The sequence below is a fragment of the Cricetulus griseus genome, chromosome 2 (genome assembly GCF_003668045.3).
Source record: "Cricetulus griseus strain 17A/GY chromosome 2, alternate assembly CriGri-PICRH-1.0, whole genome shotgun sequence".
In the NCBI taxonomy this organism is placed as follows: Eukaryota; Metazoa; Chordata; class Mammalia; order Rodentia; family Cricetidae; genus Cricetulus; species Cricetulus griseus.
The window spans coordinates 414,148,352-414,170,672 of NC_048595.1; the positions used below are offsets into that span (position 1 = coordinate 414,148,352).

At 44.2% G+C, this 22,321-nt stretch overlaps 1 protein-coding gene across 1 annotated transcript in view; it reads left to right on the forward strand.

Moving 5' to 3' along the window:
• The first annotated feature begins 10,794 nt into the window (after nucleotides 1-10,794).
• Fam117b (family with sequence similarity 117 member B) overlaps nucleotides 10,795-22,321 on the forward strand; it is an 84,481-nt gene continuing 72,954 nt past the window's right edge. Inside the window, 2 exon segments of the mRNA XM_027396999.2 lie at nucleotides 10,795-11,230; nucleotides 11,232-11,616. Coding sequence (XP_027252800.1) covers nucleotides 10,808-11,230; nucleotides 11,232-11,616 — 808 coding nt within the window. The 5' untranslated portion in view covers nucleotides 10,795-10,807.

Below are 22,321 nucleotides of genomic sequence, written 5' to 3' on the forward strand. Positions count from 1 at the left end.
ACTGAATATGTAACATATTTGTGGAAAGTAGAGGACAGAAAGACACTGTTATAAAACTAATCTAGGAAGCCCCTTATTTCTTGGAAAACTAGAGATGGAGGAGCGAGGCAGCCGGAGAAGATAAGGGAGAAACAGATAATTATATCGGAGTTCCAGCAGATAGAGATTTTGGTGAAGGGACTCCTTACAGAGCAGGAGGGAATAAGGGAACACCTGGGGGTGGTGTGGTGTCTGGTGACCAGCAATAAGGAGAAGTCATTGCATCTCAAGCACTGAAGGGGCCTGAGGGAACTTCCTTCAAGGAAGGAAGGGTTAATTTTGGCTCATAGTTCAAGGGGACATGCTCAATCACAGAGGATGATAGCAGGAGCAGGAGGTGGCTAGCTGCATTGCACCCTGTCAGGAAGCAAAAAGTGATGAATTTATTGCTCACTTAGCTTTCTCCTTTGCATTCGGTCCAGGCCCCAGTCTGTGGGATGGTGCCCCACACATCCTTCCCACCTCAGTGAACCAGACCTTGACAATCTCACCCACGTGTGCCCAGAGGCTAACCTGACTGATGTAATCCCTCACAGGCACCCTCAAAGGCTTGTTTCCAAGGTGATTCCAGATCCTCTCAAGTTGACAGTATAGACCACCCAAGACTATTGCTTTGAGATGAAGCTAGTGCCCATAGATGTGACTGACAAGAGGGACACAGCAGGAAGAATGGACTAGCCAGAAAGCATCGGGTAAGGCAGGGGATGTGACAATCTGTAGTCCACAGGGTCATCTGTAGGGAAGGGAAGGACAGTATGTGACAGGAAATAAATTATCAAAGAATAATACAATAACATTTTTCCCACCAGGAAAACATCTGGTATTCATCTCAGGAAATTAACAACAACAAAAAGCCATATATAAGGCATAACTTAATGTCTAAAAAAGTTAACAAAGAAAAGATACTAAAGAGAGGAAAGAAAAGATTATGCATTGATCAGAAATGGGAATGTCATCAGGTTAATCAATAGCAGCTAAGAATTCGGTGTGGCATGGCCAGGCAGTGGTGGTGCATGCTTTTAATCCCAGCACTTGGGAGACAGGCAGGTGGATCTCTGTGAGTTCGAGACCAGCCTGGTCTACAAGAGCTAGTTTCAGGACAGCTAGGTCTACACAGAGAAACCCTGTCTTGAAAAACAAACAAACAAAAAGAATTCTATGTAGCAATGGAGTCATTCCTTCAACTGTCTGAGGAAACATTATTTCCAAACCAAATCAATCAAATACAGGCAGAACAAAGACTTCTGCAAACTTTAACCTGCAAACCCTTTCTTAGGAATCAATTACAGAACCAAGATGCAAACAAATAGACAAAAAAGGAAGGTCCTGGCCTGAGAAAGAACAGGATACATGCTCAGCCAAGAAGAGAAGGGAAATGCAGGCTGACAGCTGTGCAGATGTGCTAGAACATGGGTGGGGAGGCTCCGGGAGGATGCCTTGAGGAAAAAACAAACCACTAATCATTTTCAGAAGGTTCAACAATTCTTTGAGGGATTTTGAGGGCAATAAAAACAAAGCAAATGTCTATTTTTAAAAATGAGCTATTTTCCCCCTTTCCCTTTTCCCTTGTGATAGAGGACATAACCCAGGGTTGCTTGGATGCCAGGCAAGTGTTCTGCCATTTTTTCCATAATCCCAGGCTCAAATCAGCCTTCTAGTAGTATTTGGTTCTCTTTTTTTTATGACATCTCTCTCTCTCTCTCTCTCTCTCTCTCTCTCTCTCTCTCTGTGTGTGTGTGTGTGTGTGTTGCATGCATGCATATGAGTGAAGGTATCTGTGGAGGTCAGAAGAGCATCTAGAGTTACAGATGGCTGTGAGCCACCCAAAGTAGGTGCTAGAAATGATCTGGTCCTCTTGAAGGGCAGTAAATGTTCATAATGGTTCAGCTGGCTTTCCAACCTCTAGTATTTAGTTGTCTGAAGCTGTGTAAAAGCAGCTGTTTCTTTAATTTAATTAAAAAAATTTTTTTTTGTTTTTTTGAGACAGGGTTTCTTTGTGTAACAGCCCCGGCTGTCCTGGAACTCACTCTGCAGACCAGGTTGGCTTCAAACCCACAGAGATCTGCCTGCCTCTGCCTCCCAAGTGCTGAGATTAAAAGTGTGTGCCCCCACTGCCTGGCCTAATTTAATTTTACTTATGTGTATAAGATGTGTTGGTATTTGCAGAAGCCAGAAGAAGGGTGTCTGATACCCTGAAGCTTGGTCTACAGAGTGAGTTCCAGGAAAGTTAGGGCTGTTCAACCCTGTCTCAAGAAACAAACAAACAAAACATCAGAACAAGCAGGATGGAAGACACAGCAAACAGATTAGGTTGGGAACGGGTGAGCACTTACTCACCCGTTAAAATAGCTTCTTACTTTTACTTCTCTAAAAGATTCAGCACAAACACAACAAAGTCCTTTCTAGTTCTTTTAAGACAGTACTGGACCCTTTGCCTTTGTTTCCTTACAATGCTGTGCTATGAGGTGAGGGGTGGGGGGGGAGGGGGGAAGAACACAAGTGCTTAAAGGGGATTCATACCCTTGGCCTGAGCTCGCTGAATGTGTTTTCTCCAGCTGTCTTTTTGATGACTTCTTGCTCCTCTACAAGTCAAGTGGATTCCCAGTATGAAAGCAACAGCAAAGGCATTGATGATAAATACAAAACAGACCAACCAAACAGAAAAGCCTGCTAATACTTTCAGTGCCACACTTTCCTGGAAGGATTTTACCTCTGGGATTTCTGTTGCACTGGTCAGGGTTAGCTGGCAAAGATGAGATGATGAATGGTGAGGCAGATAGGATGTGTTTAGCAAAGGCATGGAGTTATCCAGAGAACAAAATGGACGATGAGAGAGAAGCCAGGTCCACATGTGTGTGGCACAGGGGTTAAAGTTAAAGAAGAGGAGAGATTAGCTGGGCATAATAAAGCATGCCTTTAATCCCAGCACTCAGGAGGCAGAGGCTGGAGAATCTCAGTGAGTTTGAGGCCAGCCTGGTCTACAGAGTGACTTCCATGACAGGCAGGGCTGTTACACAGAGAAACCCTGTCTGGAAAAGCAAACAAACAAACAAATGATTATTGGGGAATATTATTTTAAGATGTGTTACTTTTGTTTATGTTGCATTTGTTTAACTCTGTGAAGCTGTGTTACTGTGACTGTCTAAAACACCTAATGGTTTTAGACAGCTGAACAGCCAATAGTGAGGTAGGAGAAAGAAGAGGTGGGGTAGCAGGCAGTGAGTATAAATGGAAGGAGACTTCTGGGAGAGGAGGAGCAATGAGAGAACAAGGCCGGCAGGGGCCAGCCAAACTAAGGCTGGGCATTCATAACTAAGAATAATCCTCTGTGAGTGATTTATTTGGGAGCTGGGTTGTGGGCCTCCAAAAGAGTCTAAAGAGAAAAGAACCAAAAAGTAAAGAACCAAAAGAGTGAAAAACAACAGCTGGGGGTGGTGGCGCACACCTTTAATCCCAGCACTTGGTAAGCAGAGGCAGGCTGATCTATGTGAGTTTGAGACCAGCCTGGTCTACAAGAGCTAATTCCAGGACAGGCTCCAAAGTCACAGAGAAACCCTGTCTGGGGGGCGGGGAGGCAAACAAAAAACAAAAACAAACAACAATATTTTGGTGTTCCATTGTGGGGCTAGAGTAAAAGAAGATCCAACAACAAACGATTAGCGTCTAGGTTGTGATAAGCATAACTTTGAGATGTGCATTGAGATTCATGCAAAGAAATACCCCTTTGTAGCCGGGCGTTGGTGGCGCACGCCTTTAATCCCAGCACTTGGGAGGCAGAGGCAGGTGGATCTCTGTGAGTTTGAGTCCAGCCTGGTCTACAAGAGCTAGTTCCAGGACAGCCTCCAAAATCACAGAGAAACCCCCCTTTGTGCTCACACATTTAAGTAAATAAGTTGCTTTTTGTTTCTATTTTTGGTGTCGTTGCTTTTGATGTAGACATTTTTGCCCAAACAATGATACAAAATGAACCAAGGTACTCAGAATACAATTTGACTTTCTGGTTAATCCCAGGACTCTCAGGGCTGGGGGGTGGGGTGGTTGTCAATAGTCGGAGGGCACTAGGCTTGGGCTTGTTGGCTCATTAGTTACAGCACTTCCCATGCAAATGTGAGGGCTAGAATTTGGATCCTCAGAACCCACTTAAATACTAGGTGGGTGTGTTTTTACCTGCCTGTAATTCCAGAACTCAGAAGGTGGAGAAGAGGGATCCTCAGGGAAAACTGGGAGGTAAACTAGCCTTATCAATGAGCTGTGGGTCCCACTGAGAGACTCTGCCTCAGTGAATAAGGCAGAGAGTATTTGGACAGGCTCCCAACACCAACCTCTTGCTTCTCACACCTAGGCACATGTGGACATGCACTCTCACGTGGACATGCCCACACATCTGCAAGTACATGTGTCTATACACCACAGAGACATACACATCTTTTTTCCCTTTGGATTTTCAAGACAGGGTTTCTCTGTAGCTTTGGAGGCTGTCCTGGAACTCACCCTATAGACCAGGCTGGTCTCGAACTCACAGAGATCTGAGGGTCTCTGCCTCCTGAGTGCTGGGATTAAAGGTGTGCGCCACCTCTGACACCGCCACCACCACCCGATTCCTTTTTTTTGTTGTTGTTCTGAGATAGGGTTAGAGTGCCTATCCTGGCACTCACTCTGTAGGCCAAGCTGGCTTTGAACTCACAACATATACATTTTAAAAAGTCTAAAAGGTTAAAGCTGGCTTGGGTTACATACTGAGTATGAGGCTTACCTAGGCTATATAGCAAGACTCAAAAGACAAGACAAAGAGATCAAAGGAATAAAGTCTGAATTCTTACTACAAACTTCTCCCAGTCTTGCCTCTGAGTACCCTCATCTTCCAGACACTGGCTTTCTTCATTGGCTGCTGCTGCTGCTGCTGCTGCTGCTGCGCCCTCCTTCTCTTCCTTTTTTTATAAAAATTAATTTATTTTTATTTTTATGTTTATTGGTGTTTTGCCATGGGTGTCCGTTACCCTGGAACTGAAGTTCCAGATAGTTGTGAGCTGCCATGTGGGAGCTGGGAATTGAACCTGGGTCTTCTAGAAGAGCATTTCTCCAATCCTTCTTTTGGTTTTTTGAGACGGGGGTTTCTCTGTGTAGTCCTGGCTGTCTTGGAACTCACTCTGTAGACCAGGCTGGTCTCAAACTCAGAGATCCACCTGCCTCTGCCTCCTGAGTTCTGGTATTAAAGGCCTGTGCCGCTGTCACCAGACTCAAGATTTTCTTTTCTGGAATTCCAAATAGCTATTTTTCTAGAACATTCTTTCAGGAAAGCTCCATCTTTTAGGCTTCATTTTAAACGTCATACCTTGAGAAAGGACTTCTTGCCTAGTTTAGCTAGATCTCCATTGTTCTTTTATGGCACTGTATAATTTTCTTTGTGGAATTTTGCCATGGGCAACCATTTACATACTGTTATGTGTCTGCACACATGTATGTTTTGTTTACTTGCTCATTGCTTGTGGAGTTGTCCACCATTGTAGAGCTCCACACCTGAGGGCTCCCAATGGGCATCTGTTGAGTGAATGAATGAACTGAACATTGAGAGGGAACTATGATGACTAAGTAAGTAATTGTGTTGTTATGGCCACAGCAGGGATGTGGTGTGAAATACAGGGATGTGAACTTAAGAGAACAAGGCAAAGAAAGTAATTAAGACTGGAGCAGGTGACGAGAGAAAGGAATGGCTCCAAGCAGAGGAAATGGGAAGTGTGAAGGTCTCGGGATGAGTGGACCTGGAATTTGGGGACATGAGAGAAATCTGGGTGGCTGAGAAGGGCCAGGAGAGGTGTGGAAAGCCTCAGCATTACTTGTCCTCTGAAGAGAGACACAAAGCTGTGTGGTGGAGTGAGGTGGCCTTGTATGGATTTTCTTCTGTTGGTTTTGTGGTGTGGTGCTGGGCATGAGACCTGGGGTCTGAACACGGTAGACAAGCACTCCATCTCTGAGCCATCCAACCTCAGCCCCAAGTTTATCTGTGTGTGTGTCTGTGTTGTTCTGCTCTGCAGTCCAAGTTGGCCTCAAATTCATGATCCTCCTGCCTGTGCCTCCCTAGCCCTGGGACTGCAGGCGTGCATGCATCCCTCAGCTCAAGTTTGGGTTTTCAAAACCACACTAACCAAGCTGAGTGTGGTGGCACAGGACTTTAATCTCAAGCACTCAGGAGGCAGAGGCAGGTGGATCTATGTGAGTTCAAGGCCAGCCTGGTCTACAGAGTGAGTTCTTGGGATAGTCAGAGCTACACAATGGAGAGACTGTGTCTCAAAAAGACAAGATAAGACAAAGCAAAAGGAAACACATGAACAATGTGGGTAGGAGGAGGGATAAACCTTGGTGGGGGGGGTGGCAGGAAGTTTGGAGGAGTGGGGTGCTTGTCCATGGCCATGCCAGAATTGTCTAGGAAGACTGGCAAGGTGAATCCAGGGAAACAGGTCTATCTAAAGGGGTGGAAGTTTAGAGAATGTTCCTCTCACATGAGTTTCAGGAAGTCAAATGATAAGGTAGAATGGTTTACTGGTTTTCTTGTGGGGTAGAGGATGCACTAAGATGACTTCTGGAGTTTTGACTCAGACCACTGAGTGTCATTTACTGCAAGGGGAGCTATTTCATGGCAGGTGAATGTCTCGGATGATGAGCCTGTGTGACCAGGTTATATATCTTATATACAAGATATATAAGAGAGGCTACACAGGCAGCTAAATAGGAAACAGTATAATGGCATTGAACTCTAGGCACAGATATCACTGTGAGGCAGCCAGAGTTCACAAGCCATTGAGCCTTGAGGCTCTAAGCAGTTACATTGTAAGTAGAGGTCACTGATCAGCAGTTTAAGATTTGATAATCCTCTTCTTAAATAGGAATCAGAATTCCATATTGGAGAAAAAATAACACCTCTACAAATCCTACTGTAAAATTTTTATTCTATTATCATTTGTTTATTTATCTATTTTTTTTTTCCAGACACGGTTTCTCTGTGTAGCTCTGGTTGTTCTGAAACTTGCACTGTAGACCATGTTGGCCTCCATCTGCCTCTGCTCTCTGAGTGCTGGGACTAAAGCTGGGCGTCACCACTGCCCTGCATACCACCATGTATTTATTTTGCCCTTTTATTTATTTCTTCCATTTTAAAGATGAGAGAATTTATGGTCATAATGATCAGTTTAGTGGCAGATAAGTTCTATTCAATCACGTTTTAGAAACATTTGTAGAAGGATGGTTCTATTTAAATTAAAAAACTACAGTTTTTTAAAACTACTGAAAGCTGGGCAGTGGTGGCACATGAGTTTAATCCCAGCACTTGGGAGGCAGAGACAGGTGGATCCTCTGAGTTCGAGACTGGCGTGGTCTACAGAGTCAGTTCCAGGACAGGCTCCAAAGCAATACAGAAAAGCCCTGTTTTAAAAAACAAACAAACTACAGAAAAATAAGACTCATAAAAACCCATTAATTGCTGGGAGTTGGTGGTGCATGCCTTTAATCCCAGCACTAGGTAGGCAGAGGCAGGAGGATCTCTGTGAGTTCGAGGCCAGCCTGGTCTACAGAGTGAGTTCCAGGATAGATTCTGAAGCTACACAGAGAAACCCTGTCTTGAAAAACCAAAAAAACAAAACAAAAACAAACAAAAAAAGCAAACAAACCCATTTACTTGGGAATTGGAAACATGGCTCAGAGGTTAAGAGCACTGTCTGCTCTTCCAGAGGACCTGGGCTCAGTTCCCAGCGCCCACAGGGCAGCTCAGAACCATCTGTAACTTTACTTCCAGGGCATCCAACACCTACTTGTGGTCCCTGGTATTCATGAGCACTGCATGCACTTGTTATACAGGCAAAATTCTCTCTCTCTCTCTCTCTCTCTCTCTCTCTCTCTCTCTCTCTCTCTCACACACACACACACACACACACACACACACACACAATGTTAATTTTTTTAAAAAATATATTTCTTTCTTGTAAAAAGTTAAGCAAATGCAAAAGCAAGTGAATCTGTCAATAATTTAATCTCCTGTGTGTTATTTTGCTGTGCTGGGATTGCCTCACACATGGTAGACACATGCTCTTTTTAAAAGTTGTACCTTTAATCCCTTTTCTGGAGTTTAAATACAGACAGACAAATTCTAACACATTGCTTCTTGCCTATGATTCCATAAGTCAGTCACATTTCCGCCTTGGGGAGAAAGTGTAAAATCTGAGTCATCTCCTGGGAAAAGTGGGGTTCAAGTGGGGGGAGGCGATTATTTTCTCCATCCTTGACAAACAAGGACTCTCTTCAGAGAGAAGCCGAACACTAAGAACCATATATCACCTTGATGTATTATTTGCTTTGATTCTTCAACAGAGATAATGAAGTCAAGGATGAGAATAAATATTTTTCTTCATTTCTGTTCAACCTTAAAAACATAACAATTCCAAGGTTCCCAACTATCCAATTCCAACCATTTATATTTTGATTGCTAAGAGTCTCTGGGATTTCAAAGTTTTTTATTTACAAATAACTATAAATATCCTTTAGTATAAAGGCGGCTGCAATGATGGCTCTCTTTGTTGAAAGTTTGGCTCTAAGTTGTTGAGTTATGCAGGCCTGTTAAATGAGATAAAAAGAGACTTATTTTATTTATTTATTTTTATTTGGAGCTGTGAGAATTGTGATCCTTCAGTAAACACAGGTAGAAGAAAATGTGAACACAGGGCCTGGGTGCCCTTTATAGTTATGAGCACCAACATTGTATAAACTGGGCGTGGTGGCACAGGCCTGTATGCTTAACATTCAGGAGGGGGAGAAGGAGGATCAGGAGTCCAAGGCTATCCTCAGCTACATCATGACTTTCAGGCTAGCCTGAGCTATATTGGACTAAATTTAAAAAAAAAGAAAAGAAAACAAAGACTAGTTCTAGCAGATCTTGTTTTTCTATGCAAAATATCTTAAGTTTTGATCTAATTCAGCTTATCTCCTGAAAACACTTCTTTAGCTTAATACAAAGGAGAGGTTCATTGGCAGGCAAAACAGATTATCAGAATGCTTAGGACACTGGAATATATTCTGAAAGGAAGCCATTGGCCATTTACACTTGAGTAAAACTGTAAGGATTGATAGCAGGCAGTACCCCTCACACAAGTTGAAGAGTAGGTATTCATTCACTTTTCTGAGGTTTGGTTCATTGCCATGCACACGCCATGCACATAATGATTGATAAATGACAGAATAAAGACAGACTAGAAAAAGAACATTGAGGACTCTCTGCCCAGAACATTCTCAATAAATCCTTGGTTAATAGAACTGTATGTAGGAGATGGTATTGCTAAGCTGTGCCTTACAAATAATAAACTTGACTAGGGACAGACTCAAGATCACAGACTATATGGTAGATCTGAACCTCTCTAGGATCCTAGGAGCCCAAAGGCCAAATTTGCACAGGAACCAGTAGGACTTGAGGCCTATCACCCATTACCAGTGCCATCACTCCCACACTTAAGAGATCTTTTCAGAATCTATGAAAGTGGCAAAGGGATCAAGGGCATGCATGCACAGGGTTTATGTGACTCTTTCACTGAAGAGGAACCTGTACATTACTTTAGAACTTCTTGCCTTTCAGAGCTTTTATGAAAATTACAGAGACTTATTTTCTCCACCAAACTAAACTATGGATGATGGGTAGGTCAATGAAATGCAGCCTGATCACATAAGTTTTATCCTCTGGACCAGCATGGTGGAAGAGACCAGGTTGTCCTCTGACTCCACATGTATGTACCTGCATATACACATACCAAATGCATAAATATAATAAATAAGTATAATATGGGTAGCATACCCAGGTCTGTTTCAAATAGTTGGGAGCAAATAGAGACCTTAGCACTTTATAAACTTATAAGCGAATAGCCATCTTTCGAAGGTATAAGAAGCTGTGAAATAATTGATTAAATTCTCCATTAATATATATATATATATATATAATATATATATATATATATAGTGTGTGTGTGTGTGTGTGTGTGTGTGTAGTAGCAACACCATTTGACACTCTAACTCCACAGATACCATCTAAAATGTGTTCTAATCTGCAAATGTAATCTTTCTGAGATTTAGATCTTTGTAGAGCTAAAAGAAAGAAGAAAACAAACAAAAACCAGAAAGAAGGATGTAAAATGCCAGTAAGGTTAAATTTCTTTTTATTTTCAAGCCCTGACTATAGGTAGATGGAATTAGGGCAGAACAACAACAACAAAAAATTGGGGCCCCAAAGAGACATGCGTGCGTGTTAACTCACAGCTACACCACTGTGGTAAGGAAATGAGTTAGAGGCGGAAAGGCTCCGATCAGACCATCCCCGGGGACGCCGTGGTCCCGTACAGTCCGTCCCTCTGGCCTTATTCCAGTCTGGAGTCCCAAGGGCTCCCTCCAGAGGGAAGCAGAGAGGCGCGTGGTCGGGCGCGCGCGCGCGCCTTCGCGTACACCCACATGCACACGCACACGCACACACACACACACACACACACACACAGACACACACACACACGCACGCACGCACGCACACGCACGCACTCCCGCCACCGCAAAGCGCCCCCCTCCCGCCGCTGCCTCCGCCGCCCGAGCCCTCGGGGGCGGGCCTCTTTCTCTTTAAAGAGCAGACGCAGCCTCGGGAGCCGAGCCGCGCGCAGCCAATGAGCGAGGCCGAGCGGCTCGAGCGCGCTGACGCTGCACCAATGAGCGGCGGCCGGGGGCGGGGGCAACGGAGGAGACACTATTGTTGATGAGGAGCCGCGGCGGCGGCTGCACCACCTCGTCGCTGCCCGCCGCTGCCCGCGCGCCCCCCGTCCCCGAAGTCAGGCTTCATCACCCGCTGGCACAGGCCTTCCCGCAGGCCCCGAGCAGCCGGTCCCCGCCGCCCAGCACCCCCCGGCGCCCGCGGGCCGCAGTCTCTGGCGGGGGGACCATGTCCCAGCGGGTGAGGCGCAATGGGTCTCCCACTCCCGCCGGCGCCCTCGCGGGTGGCGCGGTCGGCCCGGCCGGGGGCCCCGGGAGCCGCCTGCAGCCCATGAGGGCGACCGTGCCGTTCCAGCTGAAGCAGCAGCAGCAACATGGCAGCCCCACGCGGGGCGGCGGCGGCGGCAGCGGCGGCGGCAACAACGGTGGCTGCAGCGGCGCTTCAGGCCCCTCGGGTGGTGCGGTGGCGGCGGCGTGGCGGCCCGCGCACCGCCTCGCGCAGCACCAGCCCCACGCGCGCGGCGGCGCGGCGGAGGCGGAGGCGGCGGCGCGGCGCGGCGGCGCGCACCAGCCCCACGGTGGCCACGCAGACGGGCGCGTCCGCGACGTCCACGCGCGGTACCAGCCCCACGCGCGGCACTGCGCCTGTGGCCCGAAGCAGTCCTCCTCGACCGCAGCCGCCGCCGCCCCTGCTGGGCACCGTGTCGTCGCCCAGCTCGTCGCCCACCCACCTGTGGCCCGGCGAGGTGAGTGCGGCCCCACCCCCCGCCCGCGTCCGCCACCGAAGGAGGTCCCCAGAGCAGGGTCGGCCTTCGGCGGAGAAGAGGAGCCCCAGCGCCCCGGTGTGCAAAGCAGGTACGTGGAGGGCAGGGGTCCGGTGGTGCGGAGCAGGGACTGCAGCGCTCCTGCCGGGCGGGGCGGGGCAGGGTGGGGCGGGGCGTGCGGTCTGCCACTCCTGCGTCGTGCCCGCGCCGGTAGCCACGGTAGAGGTGCAGCGGCTAACCTTGGGCCTAGACCCATTTGTGGAAATCATAAACCCTGGGGTCTGGCCTTGCGTCTCTCGAGGGTGAGGCTAGGGCTGGTCTGTCACTTTTGTTTTAGTGACGTGGTTAATGCTTGCAAATAGCACATGGGTGCTGTTCAGTGTTTCTGTTCCACAAAACAGTTTCGGATCTGTAGGACTGAATGCAACAGCAAAGGCGGATTTGGATCATTGAAGAGTTGTGAAGCAGGGAGCAGTTTTTGCATTTCGTAAGACTTAATGAGTGGCAAGAAGGGAGAAGTTAAGCAAGATTGCTTTGGGGTGTGTGCATAGGCCTGTGTATACATTTATGTATGTGTATATATCTATGCTCACATGCATTTGCATATATACGTAAATGATAGCTAGCCTGAGGGTCTGGGTGTATACTGGTTTTATTTCTCTCTTATTGTTTGTTTCTCTCCCCCCCCCCAAAAAAAAAAAAAAGGCTCACTAGCCCTGGCTGGCCTGGTGGAACACTCTGTGTAGCCCAGGCTGGGCTTGATCTGCCTGCTTCTGCTTCCCTAGTTCTGGGATTAAAGGTGTGCCCGTCACGACTGGCCCCCTCTTGTTGAGTGTACCTGACAGTTTTCTTGGTGAAGATCCTGAATGGAGGTGTTGGGTTCCAGTGGAATCAGTTCAGAAATAGTAATTCAAAGGAGTATTCAAAATTGTAGGAAGTGGAAAGGGGCAAAGTTTGTTACGTGGCTGCTTCCATCAGAGTGTAGTGAAAAAAGAATGAGTAGTTTTTTAGTTACATATTAATAGTGCTACTAGTACCTTTGTCTTTGCTTATCTGGAGAATTTCTGTTAAAACCTTGCGATCATTGGGAGCTTCAGGAAATTTAACACGCTTTTTCCTAACCAAGTCAGTAAGATGACATTTTATTTCTTGTGTGTGTGCTCGCATTTCCATGACCTGCAAGTGGAGGTCAGAGGACAGTTTGGAGGAGTTGGGTCTCTCATGTGGGTTCCAGGGCATCCAACTCTGGTTTGTGTCTTGATAGTAAGCACCTTTACCTAATGAACCATCTCACCAGCCCTGTGAGGGTTTTAGACAATACCTCTTTAAGAAAGATTGCCCAGAAATATGTTTGGTAGTGTTTTCTAATTGGATCCAGAGAATGGCTTTAAACCTTTTGGGAATACAAAATGCTTCTGGGTGTTTTTGTTTTTTGTTTTTTTTTGAAACAGGGTCTCCTGTAGCCTCAGTTGGCATGGAACTTACTATGTGGATAGGCTGGCCTTACCAGCTGCCGAGACTCCTGAATGCTGGGATTAAAAGTGGGCACACTTTATCTGGCTCCAAGATACTTTTAAAGAACATTGTTAAGGGGACTCTCTCACTTGCAGTAATGGGCACAAGTAGTTTTCATACAAAACCTGATTTTAGCTTTCATACTGGTCTTTTATACAGGATAAGAACAAGTGGTAGCAGGTGAGATTTGACTCAGCTTGTACTCCACAAAGAACATGCCTTCAAATTATACCATGGAAGGTAGCTTCTAATATAAGAGAACATCTGGGAAATGCATTGCACACCGAAATTACATGTATGTAGTTGTTGAATCTGCTGAAGAAGATTTCTGCAGTTTTTCTTTGACTTTCTGGAGCCTGGATAGCACAGCTGGTATACAGAAGATGAACTGCATAACTGGGCAGTAGATGTGGAGGAAGAGGCTGTCAGTGGCCTTAATAAATCATAAACAATATATTACCACAGGAGGCAAGGCCCCTCAGTCTGATAACAGAATATGTTACTCTTTCAACAAGTTGATCCTCTATATATCCTGAGGAGAGCTTGTAGATGGAAGTTTCTGTCCCGCCTGGTCCTGCAACCGTTCAGTCCCAAATAAACATACAGGCTTATATTTATTGTAAACTGTTTGGCCTATTGCTCAGGCTTATTACTAACAAACTCTTACAACTTAAATTAACCCATGATTTTTACCCATGTTTAGCCATGTGGTTTGGTATCTTTTCTCAGTATGGCATCTCATCTTGTTTCCTCTGCATCTGTCTGGTGACTTCTCTCTGCCTCCTTCCCAGCATTCTCCTAATTTGGTAGACCCGCCTATGCTTCTGCCTGGCTACTGACCAATCAGCATTTTATTAAACCAGTATGAGTGACAAATCTTTACAGTGTACAAGAGCATTATCCCACAAGAACTTGGTTAGGTTAAGTTGTCAAAATGTGAAGGAGGGTGCTCCTTACTATTGATTTCTAGAAGGGTTTATTTCCAGGGGTTCCAGGCTCTTCATGTGTTCATTCATCCTTTCCAAAGCTCCCCCGCACCCCAAAAAACCAAAACAGCAACCAAAACTCCAGAAAAATCAAATAGTTACTCTTTAACTAGGTGTGAGGGCTACTGTTTGTTATTAGGGCTTTCAGTCTCACTCAAGTGTAAATGTTTGATAGTTTCTTTTTGGAATATATTCTCTTTTTTTTTGAAATATAGTCTTGTTACACTCTAGTTACATCCGTACAAAGTTGGGAGAATGTTTTCAGTTTCAGATATTTCTAGCACAGTCTGCTATGATTAAATCATTATATGACTAAATCTAGAAAGAGGCGCTGTAGTTACCAGACCCCCTTTTTGATTAAAGAGTCCCACCAGAGCTGGGCGTTGGTGGCGCACGCCTTTAGTCCCAGCACTTGGGAGGCAGAGGCAGGAGGATCTCTGTGAGTTCGAGACAAACCTGGTCTACAAGAGCTAGTTCCGGGACAGCCTCCAAAGCCACAGAGAAACCCTCTCTCGAACCCCCCCCCCCCAAAAAAAAAGAGTCCCACCAGCTTGCAGGCTTAATGAAATGTAAAAGTTTTTACTGTAGAAAAGAAGGTGCTTTTTCATGTAGGTCTGTAACCCTTATCACTGATGAGGTTGTTAGCTTTTAGGTAGAGTCTCATTGGGTGAGCAGAGTGTCCCACCTGTGCCAGAGCTCCAGAATTACAGAGTCCCTAAGTAGATCTTGGCTCTCTAGCTGGTTGATTATTTCTCTGGGAGCCAATCACTGACTGATCCAGAATGTCTTTTTCTCAATTATGATGAAGTCACCCAAGCACTCATCGATTGTAGCTATTTAAATGGCTGACTTCAGTGCCTGCCATTTTCTTGGCAAAGTGGCTTGTCTGGTAGGATGCTTTCAGAAAGTAGGGCTAATTGTAAAGTTTATTTTGTGCTTTCCTTTCTACCTGACTTTATCTTATTTAGAGTAAAAGTGAACAGTTAGGATAAGCTTTGGGTAGACACTGGCTTTAGTACTTGTATGTGTTTAGTTACTTGTATGTAAGCCATGTGATATGGAGAAGTGAATAACATGGTAGTGATAGAGTCCATGTTTGTATAAAATTTCTTTAGTTTTACATTGTGTGTCTGTGGGGAGGTGGGGGAAAGAGAGAGAGAGAATATGTGTGTGTGTCCATACATCCTAGGGTCACAGATGGTGGTCCAGATGGCAATCTGTTGGATTGTCCTCTTTTTTCTACCCATGGGTCCAGAGTATTGCACTCAGATCATCAGGCAGACACCTTTACCTACTGAGCCATCTCACCAGTTTTAGTTTTTTTGTTTTGGTTTGTTTTTTTGTTTTGTTTTTTTGGTTTTTCAAGATAGGGTTTCTCTGTAGCTTTGGAGCCTGTCCTAGAACTCGCTCTGTAGACCAGGCTGACCTCAAACACACATAGATCCTCCTGCCTCTGCTGGGATTAAAGGCCTGCGCTAACAACACCTGGTTTTAGTTTTAGTTTTATTTAAAAGTTTTCATTACATTTTATTTATTTTATTTTGTATGTGTGTGTGTTCATCCACATGGATGCCAGGGTTCATGTTGGCGTTTATCTAATTATTCTTTATTAATAAAAAAACCAGGAGTCAGATACTGGGGTGAGAACTTGAATGGTCAGGTGGAGAAATGACCTCCTATCTCTTCTGTTCCTTCATCCAAAAAGGACTGAGATCCTCTCTGAGCCCTGCCTTACTACTGTCTCTGTCCTCAGTCCTCCAAAACCTCTGTGGTTAATTTTGGTTAGTAGTTAGCTCAACCGTCTGAATCAAAACATACTTCATTGTCAGGATGCAGTCAAAATATCACACAACAGATTCATGTGTGGATGCAGAAGACAACCTTTGGGAGCTGATTCTTTCTTCGCACCATGAGGCTCCCAGGGAGCAAATTCACAATGTTAGGCTTGATGGCAGGCACCTTTACCTGCTGAGCCATCTCTGTCCCTGTCCCTTTATTTATTTATTTTGGTATTTCGAGACAGGGATTTCTCTGTAGCTTTGGGGTCTGTCCTGGAACTTGTTCTATAGACCAGGCTGGCCTTGAACTCACAGAGATCCACCTGCCTCTGCCTCCCAAGTGCTGGGGTTAAAGGTATGTATCACCACTGCCCAGCCCTTTTATTAAACTGATAAAATTGTTTATGAGATATACTTTGTTTTCTATACATAAATACATCATAAAATGATCATTTTAGGCACACACACACACACACACACACACACACACACACACACACACATATGATTTAAATATATTTAGGATCCTCTTAAAAAAATTCAGTGTGTGTGTATGTGTGTGTGTATGTTATGTGTGTGTGTATGTATACAAATGCATGTGCTACCCATTATTGTGGAGATCAAAGGACAGTTTTCAGGAAGTGTTCTGCTTTCCCCGTGCTGATTCTGGGGATTGGACCCAGGTCATCAGGTTTTGGCAGCAAAGCACCTTTGCCTTCTGAGCCATCTTGTTGGCCTTAAAGGCCATAGTTTTTTCAGCTACCTGATGTATAATTCAGTGGACTCTTGTACAGTCTAGGGGTTAAAGGTGTTGACTAGTTGAAAGTCTACCCATTACTTTTGATTCCTCCCAAACAGCCTGCAGTTATTGGAAGGCCTATGAGAAATAGAAACATTAAATTTAACATATGTTTTGCTTATTATATGTTTTATATGTGGTGAAAAAATGTCCGTGGGAACTTAGATGACTTTTTACTGCCACAGATGAAGAGCTCAGGTGGAGGTGAACATATCACACTCTGTTCTGGAAGCTTAAGCTCACTGCAATAGCAGCAGAAGGTGGCTGCTGCAGTGCAGTAATGCCGTAGTTAATTGTATGTAGTTATGATTTAACAATACATCCTCATTGTTATTTACACTTCTGTTGAGAATAGAGCCATGCTTGGTGTTTGCATGTGTAGGGTTTGACAAATGTTAACTTTTTATAATAGGTTTGTGTGTGCTTTATAATAATGATAAAACAGACTTATCACTTGTAGGCAATAGTAATTAAAACAGGGATCCACATATTTTATACATTTGTGATATAAGCTAACATTTAAACTATTTTGTGATATTTCTAGGCTATGCAGTGGTTCTATTAGCTTTTTCAAATGTTTGCACTCTCTACTGAAATCCTTATGTAAATGGGCCTGAGCAGTTCAGACCCATGTTATTCATTGTCAACTGTAGATTATTAACAGCTGTAGCCACCAATGAATGTCTGCCATCTGACTATGTCCTTTATAACAAATTGGTAATATATGTAAATGAATTATTTTTCTGAGTTCTGTAAACCACTCCAGGATATTGCTAAACCTTAGAAGGTGTTTCTGGAAACTTGTGATCTGTAGCTGATTGGTCAGAAGTTCGGGTGGCCCAGGACTTGCAACCAGCATCCGAAGAGAGGGCAGTCTTTGAGGTCAAGCCCTTGTTAGGGTTTGAATGTTACAAAGCTCTGTCTCTTTGCTGATGATGCTGTTTTATGTGACTGTAGAGACTTTAGGAGGAGGGATCTAGCTGGAGGAGAGGTTACCTTGAGTGGGTCCTTTGTGCTATATCTTACCGTGACCTCTTCCTACATTCCATTTTCTCTGCTTGCTGGCTGCCGTGATATGAATTGTGTGCCCTGCCAGGCCCTCCTTGCCATGTGGATTGATATCTCTGAAACTGGGAGCTAGAACAAATCTTCTTTCAGTTGCTCTTGTCAGGTATTTTGCTTCGATGATAGGAAAAGAAACTTGTAACATCCCTGAAGCTGTGGCTGATATCTGTTCTAACTCAGAGTAGTTAGAATCAGAACTGGACTGTTAAATTTCCATTTGGTGACCAGAAAATGGATTCGTGTTTGAAAACACCACAGCTGCTTGTTAAAAAAATTCAGCGTCCAGGTCTAATTTCAGGCCTTGAAAGTCCCTCCTAGTAGTTCTATAGGCCTTCAAGGACATGGCTTGAAAATCAGGGGGAAAAGTATCAATTTAGTATTATGTGATTTATTTATTTTGTGGTGTGGCTGATGCATTTTTTTTGAGGCAGGGTTTCTCTGTGTAGCCCTCACTGTCCTGGAACCCTATCTGGTTTAAAAAAATTTTTTTAAAAGATGTGTATTCTTTTTACATTATGTGCCTTACATTGTGTGAGTTTGACCATTAATTGGGGTGGGGCAGTGCCAAGAAAAGAAACAAAAGATATATTTTGAATGTGTGTGTACATACTTGTATCAGCGTCAGGTAGATGCCTGTGGAGGCCAGAAGAAGGTGTTAGATCGCTAGGAGCTGGAGCTACATGTGGATGTGAGTGAGCATCGTGGTGTGGTATTGGGATCCTCTGGAAGAGTAATATGTTCCCTTAACCCTGAGCCGTCTTTATAGCCTCAGGAGATGCACTTCTTTGAACAAGTAGGCAGATTCAGAAAGTAGGGCAACAAAACTCCTTATTTGTGGCAAGTTTGAGGTCTGTTTTTTAGTACCTTGTGAAGTAAAACTCTGAAAATTCAGCATTTCTCTTAACATTTGTAGGGTAGTTGCTGATTTCACACCTTCGAGGGAATTCTTTTTTTTTTATTTTAATTTATTTATTAGTTCAAGTTAGGGAACAAGCTTGTTTCACATGTAAGTCCCTTCTCCCTCTCCCTCCCCTCACCCCCATCCCTCTTCCCCCACCCCCAGAGGGAATTCTTTTGGCTTGTAATGTGCTTTTTACAATTGAAGATGACGAATTGCAAAACATACTAGTTCTACATTTTTGCTAGTGTAATTTTCACTTGAGTTCAGTTCTGCATATAGATTGAACTAACTACTCTGTGTTACTGTACAGCACAAAGATGGCACACACCTTTAATCTAAGCACTCTGGAGGCAGAGGCAAGCAGATCTCTGTGAGTTCGAGGCCAGCCAGAGCGCTACACAGAGAAACCTTGTCTCGGGATATGTGTGTGTGTGTGTGTGTGTGTGTATGTATGTATGTATGTATGTATGTATGTGCATATATACATATATTACACACACACTGTAGGGGAATAATGTAGGAAAAGAGTAGAAGGACATCAGGCCCCTGAGTAGAATAATGTTAACTATTACATTGTGAAATAAAAAGAATCAGAATATTTTCCATAATTAATATTTGTTCTGGAACCAGACTGCCATGGTTCACATCCTGCCCAGCATTTAAGTGGGTTCTGGGTATCCAAATTCTAGTCCTCACATTTGCTTGGGAAGTGCTTTAACTACTGACTAGCTGTTAACTTAGGCAAATTCACTGCCTGCAAAAAGAAATACTTTATAATTCTTAACTATAGTAGAGGATTGTTAATGAGGATACAATTCTTGTAATCTGGGTGTGGTAGTGCATGCCTTTAATTCAGGAGGTAGAGTAAGGAGGATCTCTGTGAGTTCAGATCTGCCTGGTCTACATAGGGAATTCCAGGATAGCCAAGGCTATGTAGTGAGACTTTGCCTCAAAAACAAAAACTTAAAAAAGATATAGGTCTTTGCTAGGCAGGGTTTCTCTGTGGCTTTGGAGGCTGTCCTGGAACTAGCTCTTGTAGACCAGGCTGGTCTTGAACTCACAGAGATCCTCCTGCCTCTGCCTCCCAAGTGCTGGGACTAAAGGTGTGTGCCACCACCACCTGGCAGATATATAGGTCTTCTTAGTTTTAGGTGTTTCTGTTACCATCTTTGCCATCTTCCTGAGGCAAATGTTAATTTATTATTTGTTGTATTTATGTTCTTAGACTAAGGAATGGGTTATAGTATAGGTTTAGGATGAGTGAAGTAAGAATTTTGAGATGGAAGAATCTGGAGGGTAGTAATTTACAAAGGCACCTGAGAGGATATGTGGGAATGGCACCCATGGGGAATGGTCAAAGCGACCTTTTGATGTAGTAATGCTTCGGATGGTAGTTGGATTGGTTCTACTAATTAGTAGACAGTGGGGAAGCAAATTTGGAGTAGAGAAATAAGCTGAACTTTTAGATATCTTTTGTGCCTTCAGGAAATCTATGTACTTTTCTATAATGTGGTTAATAACATTTTTAGAACTCACGGATGAAGTTTGAAAGAGGGGTAAGAAATTGGGACTCAGTCATTTCAGTTCAGAATTTATTCATTAAACTCTTTCTGCTAAGAGTTTGCATATGGACACACCTGAAAGGACCAATCCCTGGAATGTATATGATGATGGAGAAAATGCCAGGAATAGAACTCTGGAAGAAAACTAACATATGAGGGTGTTTTGTTTTTATTTCTTGTGATAGGGTTTCATTACGTAGCTCAAGCTTGACCCTGAATCATCAGCCTCAGCTTCCCCAGTGTTGGAGATTGCGGGTATGCAAGGTCATACCCAGCTTGGAAATAAAGGAATTTAGAGATAGAACACCCAAAGAGGAGCTCTGAGCATTCCCTAGGAAGAGAAATAGATCCCTACTGAGGAAGTAAAAAGAGATCTGCCTGCCTCTGCTTCCTGAGTACTGGGATTAAAGGTGTGCACCACCACCGCCGCCGCCGCCGCCGCCGCGCCGCCGCCGCGCCACCACCACCACCACCACCACCACCACCACCACCACCACCACCACATCTGGCTCCCCGTACTCTTAAATCTTTAATGTCTGCAAAACTAGTACCATGTGCATGGTGCTTTGAGCTCTGCTTGAACCACATTGCATTAGCTTTTGACTGTCTTACAGACTGATTTTGGGGAAACACTTCCTTAGATAGGTAAGATTGCTGGCAGGGCACCTCTTCTTCAGTGGCATTCTCAGATTAGGCACTCAAGGGAATTTAACTAGATGGAATCTTCAGTGGGTGGAGTCTTGGCCATCAGTCCTGCCTGATATTCTAAGGTTAGTATCATTTCTTTTTAATGGATGCTAAGCTCTTTAACAAGATAGCTGCTTTCAAAATTGCCCTATCTGTAACTTTATAGTTACACTCTTTCCCTTGCCAAATTGTGTATTTTCTCCTCTATCTGCTGTACTTGATGCTCTCTTTTACTACAGACCTGAATGAGAGTAGTAGTAACCATGGTGCAGCCTCAATGCTATCTTGCCTTGAAATTTTTCTCTTCCAGACACCAGTTCACCACTTTTGAATTTAATGCCACTCAGATTGTTAGGACATGGGCAGAATGCAGCCAGGTTCTTTGCAAAAATATAACCTGAAGCAGGACAGTGGTGGCGCAGGCCTTTAAATCCCAGCACTTGAGAGGCAGAGGCAGGTGGATCTCTGTGAGTTTGAGACCAGCCTAGTCTACAAGAGCCAGTTCCAGGACAGCCTCCAAAGCCACAGAGACACCCTGTCTGAAAAACAAACAAAAACAAAACAAAAATGAATGAACTGTAGCCCAAATCCCAATAGAGTTCTGTTTCTCCTTTGAAACCAAATCCCATTGTCCATGCTTATCTTGAGTATTGTCTTTCAAGCTCCCTTCAGAATGGCCTACTGGGGCTTTCTCTGCTTACAGAATTTGAAAGTCTTGTAGCCCAAGGTTCTAAACTCTTCCACATTCTCCTTCAGACCATTCCAAAGATCTGAGACCCAGCGTCAGGTTTATCATAGGGCCCCTTCCATCACTACCCCTAGTCTTTGAGTCATTTTTCCTGTATTAGTCACTTGGTTGCTGAGACAAAAATATCTGACAAAAGCAACTTAAGGGTGGAATTGTTTTGTCTCACAGTTTGAGGGTACAATTCATTATAGGGGGGAAATGATGGTGGCAAGAACAGGAAGTGGATGGTGACATTGGGCCTGCTTTAAAGAAGAAAAGTAAGTGCTACTGTCACTTTGCTTTGCATTTTTTTATTCAGTCCAAGGTCCCAAACCATTGTTAGGGTAGATCTTCCACACCGGTTAACATAGTCTAGACATGGTCTCATAGCATGCTTTACTGGCTTGTCTCCTATGTAATTTTAATCCTGTCAGGTTAATAGTGAATATTAACCATTTTAAATTGTTCTGATGTCAGTGGAAGGAAGCAAGGGTCCATTTATTGTAGGATGAGGAAAAAATGCAGGTCAAGGGAAGATGGTCATGAAAGATGAACAGATGATGGGCTCTAGAACAGAGTCTGGAAGTCTCAGAAACCACTAACAACATCTCTTATTTACTAAGGAGGGGAAATGGGTGTGGTTCAAGATGACAGATAACAACTGTGGAAGGGAAGGAAGTTGAGAAACGTAGCAGCAGCAACATCTGTCTGTAAATTACTTGGAGAAAAAAATAAATGTTTGTCTTAATGCTGTGTTTTAAAATTAACCTTTTAAT